The sequence below is a fragment of the Aspergillus eucalypticola genome, assembly GCF_003184535.1.
Source record: "Aspergillus eucalypticola CBS 122712 chromosome Unknown BO83scaffold_9, whole genome shotgun sequence".
Taxonomy (NCBI): Eukaryota; Fungi; Ascomycota; class Eurotiomycetes; order Eurotiales; family Aspergillaceae; genus Aspergillus; species Aspergillus eucalypticola.
The window spans coordinates 832468-846399 of NW_020290283.1; the positions used below are offsets into that span (position 1 = coordinate 832468).

Here is a 13932-nt window from a genome sequence, read left to right on the forward strand (position 1 = left end):
ATGTTTGTTGCTTGCTTGCTTGCTTGCTGCTGCTGCTACTGCTACTGTTGCCAAATGGTCTAGAGCAAAGTGGAGGAAGATTTCTTGTCGTCATACTTTCACTACTACAAGATTCTCCTTTGTCTATGTATAGCACTTTTAGATAGGAAGATGATCGACTGTCTCTCATCTCGTCTCTTTTACCCAGTCTCAGCTTGATCTGCCATCATCTTACTTCCGTGCTCATCAGCTCCCATGGAAAAACCATCCACTTTTCCCAGGGTTAAGGTGGCCTGGGGGGAGGGGAGCAGCGAAGGGTGTGGAATAATGGTGGAGGCGGCGCACGTTGTTTTAGCTCTCGTTGAGCCTACCTAAAAGGTATAGCAAAGCTAATGGCAAATCATCCCGGTTAAGTGTTTTTTCAGTTTGGATTTTCTAATTTCCCTCTTTTGAAATTCCGAAAGCGGTAAATTAGAAGACAGGGAAATTCAAAAAGAAAAATGGAAAAATTAAAAATAAAAATTCCAAAAAGGAAACGTAAATTACCCGCCAAGAGCAAGACATCGCGTGTGGTGCTCCGTACCGGGGCCACTGCCCATTAATTAAGCTTTGGGACGGAGGTATCAGCCCTTGTGGAAGCGAATCGAGTAAAATAAATTAGATAGAGAGGGAAAATAAAAAATAAAAGAAATGTGGCCACTGCGGGCTCGGGAATATTCAAGACGCCGCTGGGACTGGAGGGATGAAGGAAGAGAAGAAGAAAAAGAAATTAGTAAAATAATATGAGGATAAACCAAGCCAGAACGGAGTATATCGTACCTGTTCGGCTGTGTGGCAGGAAGAAGGAAGTTAGTAGGTTCATCCCTCTACTAGACGAAATCCTCATCAGACGGGGGAGAAAAAAAAAGTGTAATTATTTGGGGACCAGCGATTTGCGTCGGATTCGCCCGCTTTCTCTCCCTCCTGTGTGAGTCTGTTCTGTCTGCTCTGTCTGTATTTTGGCTTGTCTTGTGTCTGGCTGCCTCTTTTTATTTTTATTTTTATTTTATTTTTTTATTTTTTTATTTCGCGTCTCTCTTCTTTCTCCCTCTCACAGTCTCTTCGGGCTCTCCACCCGTCGGTTGAACCACTACGGCCGGAGTATACTCCCCAGCGGGCAGCTATAATTAAACTGCCTGTCGATTGATCCTCCCTGGATTTTATTTTATTTTATTATTTTATTTTCTGATAAAATAAAATATCCTCTCTATTTTATTTTATTATTTTTCCTGTCAACCTTGCTCCCCACTTTTCGCATATCTCCACTATTCCACACCCTCAATCATCGTCTCTCCTTCTTTTCCCCTCTGCCATCCACGCGCTTTGGTCTATAAACCCCGTTCATATCCTCCTCCATCTCTCCCCCCTGTTCCCATCAAACCCACCCCCACTTGTACCTTGCCTCCAATTCCATTGGATCCATCTTTCGTTGCCTCTTGACTCGACCTCGCTTTTATATATCTTCCCTCGGTAGCCTCCTTCTTGCTTGCTATAAGCTACCTTTTCCTTTCCACTCGGTTTCATCCAACCTTCTATACATACATACATATACATCCACCCTCACCCACCACCACCTACTTCAACACTCGACATGGATCTCGCCAGCCTCATCTCCCACCCGGGACCCGATCCCATCATGAAGTCTAGAGCCTCATACAGCCCTCCCATGACCTCTTACAAGCGGTCCATCGAACAGACTTCCGACTCATACTTCCCCTCCGTCCCGGTCTCCTACACCCGCTCCCCGCAGCCTCCTCTCTCCCCGCCTGTGGAGGACCACTCTCCCAAGTGCTCTCTTCCTTCCATCTCTACCTTGCTTGAGGGCGCAGATGGCGCAGCTATGCACGCAGCAAGTATGGCCCCCAATGCTTAGAAAGTCGTCCGGAGAAGACCGAAGGAGTGAAATGCTGACAAGAGATTCCTGCAGAGCGTACTAGAATGACCCCTCCTCTGCAGCGCGACCTTGATTCCCGCCAACAGTCGCAAGCATATGACCTCAAAGCCAACGGCCCCCAAATCGCCCTGCCCCCCACGCCCCCATTGCGCCCTGGGTCTAGCTTCCACAGCGCCGGCCACTCTCCCGCTTCCTCCATCTCTGCTGCCAGCGATGCTGCTGCGCCCAAGCGCTCCGACTCCTACCCTCAAGTGCCCATGGCTCTGCCTAGCCCCTCCGATCGGTCGTCCATCTCCAGCCAGGGTTCCGTTCAGGGTGTCTCCAGCGCTTCCTACGCTTCTCCCGCTCCCAGCGTCTCTTCCTACTCCTCTCCCATTGAGCCTTCGGCCTCCTCCGCCATGTTCTACCAGCGCACGGCGCCTTCCACTTCGGCCGCTCCTCTCCCGACACCGGCAGCACCGCAACAGATTATTTCCCCTGTGAACCCTGCCTGGCAACACCACCACTACTTCCCTCCCTCCAGCACCACGCCCTACCAGCAGAACCATGATCGCTATATCTGCCGGACCTGCCACAAGGCCTTCTCAAGACCTTCCAGCTTGCGCATCCACTCTCACAGCCACACGGGCGAGAAGCCCTTTCGCTGCACCCACGCTGGTTGTGGGAAGGCCTTCAGTGTGCGCAGCAACATGAAGCGTCATGAGCGTGGTTGCCACAGTGGTCGGCCCGTCGCAACTGCCATGGTATAAAAAGACCGCCACTGGGTGTCCGGTCACCTTGATGCGCCTCGAAGGCAATCAAGGCAACAAAAAAGCTCGACAAAAAAGCAAGAGCTATACAATCCAAAAAAAAAAAAAAAAAAAAAAAAAACGACCATACCACTCCATCATACCAACCTCCCTGAACCCAGCGACCATCTGCTCTGATTTCTTCTTTGAATGATACCCTTTTGTGCATTTTCTATATTCACTTCTTCTGATCCTCACGCACCCGGGAATCCATGGGACTTGGGTGTGTTGTGATGGGAATCCCCATCTTTTCTTTGTTCACTTCCACCTGTGTATATTTGGATGTCTTTTTCCCTTTTTTATATTTTATTGTCCATGTGAAAAGGAGCAGGCGTCGCTGGTTTTCGATCTGGGAAATGCAAAGCATCATAAGAGTCGGGAGGAGAATCATTGAGCATGGGATTATATCGGAGTCTCAACTCTGGTTTGAAATTTTTTCTATTATCTGTGTTTCCTATATCTTTTTTTTTTCTTTCTTATTTCCTTACTTTTCCTTGTGTCATCTCATTTCCTTTGTTATGATGTGACATGACCTTGTGAACAAGAGATGTTCCTACTATACGATTATAACAAACGCACAACAGCTTTGTTCTACTCTGGTATGAAGAAACCAAATTAAGAGCATAGACTCGCATTCTAGATGAAAGATCAAGCTTCCATTCCACCAAACCCTTACCAACTATAGTATAATATAGCGTAGATGGACGCTTTTACTTCGTAATTATCGTCTTTATCCCCTCACCTCTCTACATCTAATCATCTTGCTTACACTTTACTCCCCATACTCGCATCTTACAAAGTATAGAAGACCTAACCATCCGTTCTTCGCAACATACGAAGCAGAAAGACACAGGCTTCTTCTTAGACTACTTAACTAAGCTAGATAATCCTCCCTCCTACTTAATTCCATCTTGAAATCTTTCCCACCCTACTTCACCACTCTTTCTTTGCCTCTTGACCTTTTCCGACTCTTCAAGATCTTTATCACTACTAGCATCGGATGGGGAGAACTTGTCAATGCCTTAACCAGGCCATAATGTACAAGAACTCAGCATACTGCATCCGGACCACTTCCATTATCAAAGTCACCACGAACGAAACAACCCAAGTAATTATCAAGATATTAACTAACTAATTGTAATAAAAGTGATACGATATAGAGCGAATCTCTAATTCAGTAATCTCAAATTCAAAGCGATCTATATACTACTCATACTTAATCCATACTTGCAATGATAGAAAATGTGTAAAACCTGCGATAATTTCCACCCAACACCACCACCGCCACCGCCACCACCACCATTGCCAAATTCCCGACTCGCTAAATGACTAAAACTACCTGCGTATCAATCAATCATTTATCTAAATCAAAAATATTTACCTATTCTCCCAAACGGAAAGAATGGAAAGAAAAAAACAAATCGACGCAGCCACTCCGGAAGGAAAGGGAAATAAATAAGGTATCATGACGATCGTAACCAAAAACAGACACGAGGTATTCCAAATCGGAAGAAAAGAAAAAGACAATGGAAATTGCGAGTAAAGGGGAATATTTCCGGATAGTATGTAATAGAATAGAGAAGAAGGGACAGGGAATTTGGAGAATAGAGAGGAAGGAATGAAGAAAGGGAGGTGTCAGGAGTCAAGGATAAGCACTTCACGGCCGTAATCGCAATTTCGTCGTTATTGTGGCGGTCGTAATCAACATCATCAACCATGAACGCTTACGCTACCTGTACTGGCAGCAGGTCCCATGGTCGTCCTCCTCCCTGTCACGGCCTTTCGTTTAGCAATGGCTCCCTTGAAGTCGATCAGGTTGTAGTCTTCGGGCATGTGCTCGCCACTGTAGATGCAGAGGACGCGCATTCCCGGCTTGTAAGCCAACCCGCTAAGCAGCTTGGGTGTGATCAGGAAGTACTGGCCGCCGCCGCCGGTTTCAGACGGGGCGCAGGCTATATCGACCAGACGGCCATGGACCATGCGCTCGTTTCGGGGATCCATACCCTGATTGATTTCGTCGACCACGCGGAAGGGGGATGCGGAGAGAGATTGGAGGGCCATGAGGTAGAAGATTGTGCTGACGGCGCGTTCACCACCAGACTGACGGTGTGAGTCCAGCAGGGAAAGGTTTTCGTGTTCGCGGAATTTGACGTGGATTTGAATCGACCATTGGTCGAAGTCGCTGTCACCTGGTTCGCCGTTCGGACCAGTCTCTTCGGCCTTGTCCAGGGTGACTTGGCCGGCGCAACCGATGCGGGCGAACGAGTCGGAGAAAGCGTCGCTGATGCTTTTGATGATTGAGTCAAGCTTGGGTTCCCAGCGGCCGCGGATTTCATTGATGGCGTGGTTGTAGTCGTCCAGCTTTTTCTGGAAGTCGGCGAGTTTGTCACGCAGCTTGTCGATTTGACGTCCACGTTCTTCAAATTCTTTGATCACGTTACTGTTTCCGCCGTGGGTGAGTTCGAGACGAGCCTTTTCGGAGTCAATGTCGGCCTCGAACTGCTCCATTGTCATATCTTTAATCGTGTGTAATAGTTCGGCTAGGTCGGGCTGTTGTTGGGAAATATTGGCGACCTTCACGGCGTCGTCTTGGAGCTTCTTGACCGTTTTGCCTATGTCTTTGATTTCCTGATTCGCCTCTTTCAATTCATTGTGCTTAGCTTCCAGCGTGTGCCGGTGTTCGACGTTCCGAGCTTTCAAGACTTCTAGGTCTGAGACACCTTCGATGTGCCGCACTTTCAGCTTGATGACTTCTTCATGAAGTTTTTGGAAGTTTTCAACGGCGTTCTATCTTCTATTAGTAACAGGACCCTGGTATCTATGCCCTGTGAACTTACAGCATATTCAATGACGGCCTCTGCCTTGCGGAGGGATGCCTGATCTTGCTCACTACGGAGGTTGGCGACTCGCGTTCTCATCTGCTCGAACATTTTCTGGTTTTCCTTCTGCCTCGCTTCTTGCTGGCCTGTCGGTGTGTTAGAGTGCCCAATCTGTGAAGGGTGCGACGTGTCACCTACGTATTCTCTCCGGAATAGCCCTGAATTGTGTTAGAGCTGTCTGCTTTTCTCCCTTCTCCCGCTCAAGCTCGCTCTGCAAGATTTCACGTTAGCACAGAAAAAATTCATGACAGCATAAGCTCAACATACCTGCTCTTGTTTGAGTTCAGTGTGCTTATGACCAAGTTGTTCAAGTCTGGCTTTTTCACTATTTATCTGCTCTTGCACCTCCTGCACTTCGCCTTTCAGTGTACGGATCTTCTGCGTGGCTCTTTGTCTCTCTGATGCATCCACTGGTTGTGATGTCCAGAATTTAGCTGGCCTCAGAGGCCTAAGCCGGGAGGAAATTGCGTCGTATTCCCTTCGCCGCATAACCGTATAGTTTAGCCTTCCAGAAACCCAGGAAATTAAGCGACCCGTTTTCAAGCGTTCGAAATCATTATCTGCCATGTCTGCATGACTAATGGGTATCTGGTGGAGGCCCTTTTCGCTACAGAGCATAGCCAGAACTGGATCTGGTCCACTGAGGCAATCCTTTGCCCAGCACTCAAATCCGAATTCGCGGAATTCGTCAGCCTCGGCTGCAGAAGGCTGAAGTCGATCTAGTGGTGTAGAACATGTTCGAATACTAATATCAGTCAACTTCTGTTCGCCGCAGAGTATCCTCTGCAAGGTCCTGAAGTCATTCCGGGTTTGCGTAGTGAAGGCCATGAAGTCCGTGCGCTGCAAGAAGGACTCAACAGCGTCGGCGTACTTTGGGTCTTTGATTGAGCATGTAACCACTGGAGGCCCGAAAACCTCCTTTTCAAACTTGTCTTGATTTTGTTGGATCCAATGATAGGCGCGAACGGAATCGGCAGAGAGTCGTCCAAGCTTGTTCTCTTGCTGTCCAGCCTGGGATTCCAAGTTTTGTAACTGACGTTCCGCCTGCTTAATCTGATCGGCTTTCACAGTCAAGCTTTCGAAAAGTGGTCGTCGGTCGCTTTTGATCTGGGCCGCCTTTTCCTCAATTTCCCTGATTTCTCGTCGTTTTTCTCTCTGTTTCATGGATTAGCAGAAATAGCCAACATCATCCTGCAAAAACTTACTATTTGCTCGTTATACCACTCCACATCGAAGTCGTCAGGTTTCTCATTCAACTGACGTGTGAGCTTGTTTATCATTTGCTGAATCTTAGTTGCTTCTTGCCTATAGCCTGACCCGCCCTCTTTTTCGGCATTGATCTCATCGTCAAATCCCTTTATCTCCCGCTCATGTTGTTCAATTGTTCGGCCAGCGTCGGAAGCCGCACGCTCGGCTTCCTCTAGACGACGCGTTTTATACTTGATAACCTCGTCCGTTTCGAGACAGTACTGTTGCTTCGCATTGACGGATCTTAAGGCAGGCTCGAGATCCTCTTTGAGTCGCGCTAGTTCGCGTTCGATTCTTTTAACTTCCCTTCTCATATTATTATACCTCTCGTGTCCCTGTTTATACTGCAGAACAGGACGGGCCATCTCCAACATCTCGATTTTTCTCTTAATCTGAGCCCTTTGGCGCATCCGCTCAACGTCGGCTCTTTGCATTTCTTGCCGATCCTCAAGGTTCGTCAAAGTGTCACGGTCGCCTTGGTTGTCCGCTTGCAGCTTCTTTTGCTCCGCTCTCAGACGCTTCAGGTTCTCATGCCATTCGATCATTTCCTCGCCAGCGGCGGCTCTTTGGGTTGAATTGAGTAACTCTATTGGTGTCAGAGCTGCGAATTCGGCGACTTTATCCTGGGGAAGGAATTGGCAGAGGTTATCAATCTGGATAGAGAATGATTGTGCTAGCTTCAGCACCTGGGAGCGGGAGGCCTGTTTTCCGTTGATCGTGAACGTGCTTTTATTGCCGTCACGCTTGATGGTTCTAGAAACGACAGGATTGTGACGAGAACCCGGCTTTCCAGCCAGCTCGATCTCAATCGTAGCTTCTCTACAGCCATGCTTCACAAACTCCCCCGTGTCTTTTGCACGTCCGAGATGCTAGATGAAAACCAGTTAGGAGAAGTGCCATACTGTATACGAAAGGTTACTGTACCTGTGGTCCCCATCCTAAACCAAGACATATCGCGCAAACAAGGGTACTCTTTCCGGTACCATTCGGACCGATAACCATGTTCAGCTTTGGGCCAGGGAAGAATTCCGCAGACGTGTAGGTTACGAAGTCTGTCACTCTAATACGCACAATAGCACCTGGCTTATACGCTTCCTGCGGCCCTCCATTAAGCAGACCACTCTGCGATAAGGTCGATTCCGTCCCTGCAGTCTGGGTGCTAGGGTGCTTGCTAGACCCGGACCCTGCTGCATTTGACGCGGCGTACTCATCGGTGTCACGGTCATAGCTCTCTGATTCTGCAGTATCGCTATCTTGATCATCGTCAGTACCCTCCCCAGCACTCCTCTTCTGGGCGGTTCCATTCTGCGAAGCATTCCGGCTTGTTGCTGATTTCGGCGTTGCGGCTTTAGCGCTGCTCTTCCTCGAAAGCTCAGAGGTCGACTTCGCAGGACGGTTCACTTCGGTGTTATCTTCGGCGTTTTCAGACTCCTCAGAAGCTTCATCGTTCCCTTCTTGTGGTACATCGCCCAGAGTTTCTACCTCCTCTGCAGCTCCCGCTTGGGCCTCGTTATCGTCCAGGGCGCCGTCCTTCGCGGACTCGTAGTTGCCATCAGCCGTCTCTTCGGATGCTTCCCTTTCCTCGTCCTGGCTGACCGCAGAACCCCCCTGATCGCTCAAGTTCTCATTGCCCGACCCGTCCTCCGCTTCCTCTTCTAGCTCCTCATCCCGGATGCCCTGACCGTCGTCTGAGTCCTCCCCCAGTTCCTCTGACCCCCGACCCCCAAAGTCCTGTCCCTCCACCTCATATCCGACCTCTACCATCTCGTCTTCCACATCAGGCTCCTCAGTACTCAATCGTAGCCGTTTACTACCGCCCGAGCGATGCGACGACGTGCGCGAACCCCTCATCGGCCCAGAGGAAGCTCTCTCACTGACACTACCCACATCATCACCATCGCCGTCATCAGACCGGCGCCGTCGGCGAGGGATCGACCCCCGAGAAGACATGTTGATCAGATCGAGTCGCGCATCAACGCATAAACTTGAGTTCACCAGCGCATCGACATTGGTGGTGGACGATATTTCGGAAAGGATGAACGGGGCCTGGTAGGAGGCAATGCAAATGAGCGGGGTCCTGAATGAAACCCCAGTAAGTGAATAGATAAAGAACAACCCGAAGGGTAGTATAAAGGATATCAAATCCAAAAAGTAAACGCGGCTCACGCGTGATTTGACGCGATGAGCGGGACAAAGGGAAATACACTCAATCTAACCTCTTTTGGGCTAGGCGGGGATGGGTGGCAGTTTCAAGTGGTCCGCCGCGGAGCTTCGGAGTTGCTTGCAACTTTCTTTGTTGCTATTTCGATCTCGAGAAAGGCCAAGTCTTGGGCAGTTGTTCTTTTTGGTCCCCTTTTCTCTTTCTGACGTTACCATTCATGGCTTCGAATCAGAAGATTCGCCGGATTGTCCTTACGGGCGCTGTCACGGTCATTACGATTGCTGGTTCGCTTTATGGCGCTGGCATTAAGACCGGGCAACAGGTTACGCAGGTACTTTTCTCTAATCATTACATTCAGCGGTTATTGGCTATTATGTCTGGTCCACATGGGGTATTACAAGTGCTAAAATTGTGGTTATGGTATATAGCAAGCCCAAAAAACCCAAGAAGTTACCATTGACGACCGAATCGACGGCCTCCGAAGCATGCGACAGAATCTGGTATCGAAGAAGGAGCTCGTTGAGAAGCAGCTCCGTGACTTGGACGTGAAGATCGAGGAAAGAAAGCTGAAGAATATGGATGGGCCGAAGAGGGAGCCACCGAATTATAAGTAATAAGGGGAATTCTTCGATAAGTTCAGGAGTACAGCAAGCAGGTAGGTGGTTCGTGAAGCCGGGCTGTCAGGATGTCGTTCTCGATGCTTATTGTGGTGTTGGTAGAGGACGCCAATCTACACAGCCCCCTTGTCAGAAAGCCGCTTTGAGCCTTTGATCCCTCTGCGCTGCTTGGCTCTACTATGTCGTGGCGGTAATGCAGCTTGCCAGCACTCCTTTGCCAAGGGACAGAGCCCGCTCTTCCAAGGCTACATACTCGCGTCCGAAGGGCAAATAAGTGTGGGATCTTCGCTTCCTCGTGTCCCGCTGCGCTTTGCGACGGTAGACGATGGGCTCCTAGCAGACCTGTGCAGAAGCGGTTGGAAGGAGAGATCATAATGCTCACAACCGTCGCCCATCTCCTACATGGCGCAAATAGTTTGTGGTATGTTTGGTCGCTTGCACACCAAATACTGGACGACCCTAAAGTGGCTCAATGGCCTCACTGTGGGTTTGTACACGTCAAAACATCTTTCTACCGTCTACGAAGTAACACATCCAGTACTATGAGTACTAAACTTGGGTCACCAATGCCACCAACGGTACACCGGCACGACCAGTCAGGTGCAGGTGAATAGAGCCGAAAGAAATCTATGAATTTGTATGATATCTCATCCCAAGTGCCAGTAAATCGCGCTATATCCCAATATATATACACCAATAGAAAAAACTGCCAAGCCAGATGAGCAAATATTCAAGCGAAAGTATCAACTGTCCAAGATACCTCGCGCAAGAGCAGCGAGACTGGCTTCGTATCTCGCCGGATTATGGTCACTGAACATGCCCGAGCCGAACTTTAATTCTCCGAATAATGCTTCAGTATCTCGAATGAACTTTAGTTGCACTCTTGTTGCGGGCCGGCCTAGCAATGGATAGCCATCCTTGTCCATGTCGGCAGTAAAAGCATTCCGCTGGAGGACACGCATAGTCTCAACCACGAATACCTCTCCCGGCGGCATCAGCTTTGGAGCACGCATTTCGTCTCTGAGCATCTTCAGAGTATCCCAGGCCCAAGCATCTTCCCCAACGTCATTCCCGGCGTGTGTAAGGATAGGCGGTTCATTGACGTAGAATTTGTTGACTATACTCTGCCTCAGGCCCTCCCAGACGCGGAACCGTACGTGAGACTTAGCATTAGAGACATCGCTTTTGAATGCTAGTGACGCCGTATGCATATCATGCAAAATGCCTAGTGAGAGGCTAGGCACCACATCTTGTCCGTTGACAACTGTCGTTATCAGGCCGCGCGTCGCACGGCGCAAGAAGGGGGACATAGTCGAGGGAGGGCCGTAGGCATAGACATGTATCGGCCTTCCAGGAGGAAGGGAAAGGGCAGCGCTGCTGTCACCCTCATTGCCTCCAGTCAGACGTGAATTTCCTTTCGCAGACTGGTAGGAAGTAGTAGTGAACGATGTCCCAGAACTGTCGTTATTTGGCTCTGCGATCATTGTTGCTAGGAGTGCAGCGACGCCCCCTCCCAGTGAGTGACCGCAGAACACCACACCATAATCAGGAAATTCCTCCAGCGCCGCCCGAATCGTAATCATAACTCGACTGCTTCCACCCATTAATAGCCGTTTTGCAGAGGCATGCATGCCCTTGTGAACTTTCCAACTTCTACCTTGCCATTCGAGATCATCGTAATCACACGTCATGTCTGTAAGGATGTCTTCAAAGCCCCATGTCCCTCTCAGGGTAAGAACTACCGCCTTAGACTCATGGTCCACAAAAAGGTAATGGACTAGAGGAAAGCCACTCTCTGTCTCTCCAGCAGCATTAGTACCACCTGCAGGGTCCACATATGATGATAACAAGATTGTAGAAGCTGGTAGGCCTGCATGGTCCGAGAACTCGCTATGCTCAGGACTGTATGATTCTTGGTAAGGAAGAACCTGCGTCGTCCGTGGGATACCCATAACTTTGAGTGCGCTCGAACCGTAAGAAGCTGAAGAGAAGCGACAGAAACGTCTGATGTTGTGCACAAAGTGTTTTTCCGGAAAGATGCCCGGGACGGTACCGTCCCGATTGAGCGCACGAATAGTTTCTATGTCGTCGTATGCACTTTTCCGCGCACGGTGAGCCAATATGAGGGATGTTTCGGAGCCGGCGGTTGCTAACGAATAGAGACTCGGGGAAAATGAGCCTGACTGCCGGTAGAGTACAGGTGATCCCGGCCGAGAATCGTCGTTCAGGGATATCGCCACATCACTTTCTGACCTAGTCAAGGACATAGAGCTGCTGCTACGTACATGAGCCCTCCTTGGAGTTGGCGTTCCCGGTCGTAGGTCCATTGATTGCCGAGTATAAGCATCCGTGTGTGCCATAAATGACTCATTATTCTTCTCATGTATCATATAGTTTTCTGTTCTGGAATTTCTTCCGTGCTTAGTATCGTGGGATGGGCATGACGTAGGAGTTGGGGCGGATTTCACTCGATGTCCTTGCAATGGTATCCTCGGTAAGCCTCTATTTGCCACGGATGCTGAAGACTCGCGGTTGTGTGGTACCGGCGAGTTGTCGAGCTTTTTCGTGGAATTGGTATGTTTTGGTAATTTTCCGCGCTGGGGTAGGTTCTCTGACGAAGAAGGCGTCTTTGAGAACTTACCAGCATAGTTCTTGTTCGATGGTATAGGCTTCGTCTTCGGCGTGAGCTTCGACATTGAAGCTTTCTCATGAGAGTCTCTCGACGATTTATTTGCTTGCTTCTTCGGGGAGATGAGTTGCGGTTTTCTTGCACTGGGCTCTACACCCACGTATCTGTCAACACAAAGCATGCCATGTAATGAGTTGTCGGCGTTGAGCATCTCATCCCTGGTGTTCCCCAGTGATTGATGCTCGCTTAGGTCCTCCATATCATTGTCATCATGATTCACTGCCAAATCAGACCTGGAAGGTCGCACATCGGAGCTTCGGGTGCTATTAAAAGCTGTGCGGAATACCACAGTATGTTTGGGAACCTGTGGCCCGTTTGTATGCCTATGATCGAGCTCATCACCGAAAGTCTCCTTGACTATCGTTGTGCCTGGTGGTGGGGAGATTTCTGCGGTGGCGTCGTCGTAAACTTCCACTGTAATTGTACGTGCTGTGACCAAGTCCGTCCTGATAGACGCACGGCAGCCCTGGGGGAGTTGCTTCATAATGTATAAGCGGATGTCTTCGTCTGACACTTGATGTTGATCTCCCGGGGGAAGCGAGAGGTACGGGACTTCATCGGGATCGATTGTACTTGCAGGTCTTCGTACAGCATCGAAAACCTCTTCATCATTTCCAGGCGATATGAATGACGAGCGATTCATGCTATCGTGTGGTTGATCATAAGAAATAGTCGCCATTTCTAGTTGGTGTGAACCGACAACATCTGCCCTCAGCCCATTATCCAATATAACAACATCCCAGACTGTTTCCTCTCCATTGTTTGCGCGGAGGTGTCTTTGCGTATTTGTCCTTCCCCAGCGTTGCAGGAGTGCAAACCCAACACAGCCAACAAGAAGATCGCCCACACCAATCTTGTCAGTACCAAGGTCGGTATGCGGACTCCTGAATTCCCTCCTAATGAGGGTAATGATGGCAGCAATCGCCCTCGACGACTCCGTAGAGCCAAGGATAGCGTCGAGGGTAGACAAAAGAGATTGAGAGATGTTGGCAGCAGAAGAGAGTGTGGTAGAGGAAAGATGGAATGAAGCAGCTGCAAAGAATGACGCAGACGTGACTGTCTTGTGCAAAGTGGCCAACTAAGTCCTCTGTTAGCCTTATAAAGATGCAGGATTAGTATTCGGACGAAAACTCACGCTTCGTTCTAATAGCGACTCTGCTTCTGCCTTGCCATGCTCTCCGCTGGTCCTGATGGCGACATCACGTCCAGCTCGAGTCAGTATGCCTTCAATCATGGCTCTACTGAGTTCAAGCCCCGTTAACGTCGTCGCTTTCGCACTATCAAGCGCAAGACCTCCGACAAACGTTCCCAGGCGAAGAGAGAGGGAAGTCGACTGCGTCATGAACGACACCATGGATGCCAGGGGACGAGGAAGGAGAGGTAAGCCCGACGTGGCAGGAACATGAGCGGCACCATTGTCACGGAGGACATCTACTTGCGTTTGTTCTTCGACATCCTGCTTCTTCGCCCTCCCGAAACCAAAGAATCTAGACATCTCGGGGCCTCAAGTATTGGTTGAGACTGTCTTGGTTTCCATTAGGCGGATGTTGTGCAGCCATGAGGCACTGGTCTCAGGTCAGAGACATGAACAGCGGTGCAGGTACAGATTCGAAGAATACTGGCCGATAAGAGGTGCCT

The 13932-nt window shown here is 49.5% G+C and overlaps 4 protein-coding genes across 4 annotated transcripts; 2 read left to right on the forward strand and 2 right to left on the reverse strand.

Annotated features, from left to right (window-relative positions):
- Positions 1 to 1132: 1132 nt before the first annotated feature.
- Positions 1133 to 2756, forward strand: BO83DRAFT_407495 (C2H2-type zinc finger protein). The gene is made up of 2 exons (XM_025533970.1): positions 1133 to 1871; positions 1946 to 2756. Exons 1-2 carry the CDS (start codon positions 1610 to 1612, stop codon positions 2659 to 2661), a joined length of 978 nt encoding a protein of 325 aa, XP_025389391.1. The 5' UTR covers positions 1133 to 1609; the 3' UTR covers positions 2662 to 2756.
- A 6449-nt stretch (positions 2757 to 9205) lies between these two features.
- On the forward strand, positions 9206 to 9602 carry BO83DRAFT_426132 (uncharacterized protein; the record flags this gene model as incomplete). Its single annotated transcript, XM_025535256.1, has 2 exons — positions 9206 to 9319; positions 9417 to 9602. The coding sequence occupies 2 exons, from the start codon at positions 9206 to 9208 to the stop codon at positions 9600 to 9602; spliced, it is 300 nt and encodes a 99-aa protein (XP_025389392.1).
- Positions 9521 to 10163, reverse strand: BO83DRAFT_247976 (uncharacterized protein). The gene has a single exon (XM_025527019.1). It carries the CDS (start codon positions 9976 to 9978, stop codon positions 9625 to 9627), a length of 354 nt encoding a protein of 117 aa, XP_025389393.1. The 5' UTR covers positions 9979 to 10163; the 3' UTR covers positions 9521 to 9624.
- Positions 10164 to 13897, reverse strand: BO83DRAFT_247975 (lipase family protein). The gene is made up of 2 exons (XM_025527018.1): positions 13430 to 13897; positions 10164 to 13372 (listed from the first exon to the last, which is right to left on the reverse strand). Exons 1-2 carry the CDS (start codon positions 13787 to 13789, stop codon positions 10349 to 10351), a joined length of 3384 nt encoding a protein of 1127 aa, XP_025389394.1. The 5' UTR covers positions 13790 to 13897; the 3' UTR covers positions 10164 to 10348.
- Positions 13898 to 13932: the final 35 nt, after the last annotated feature.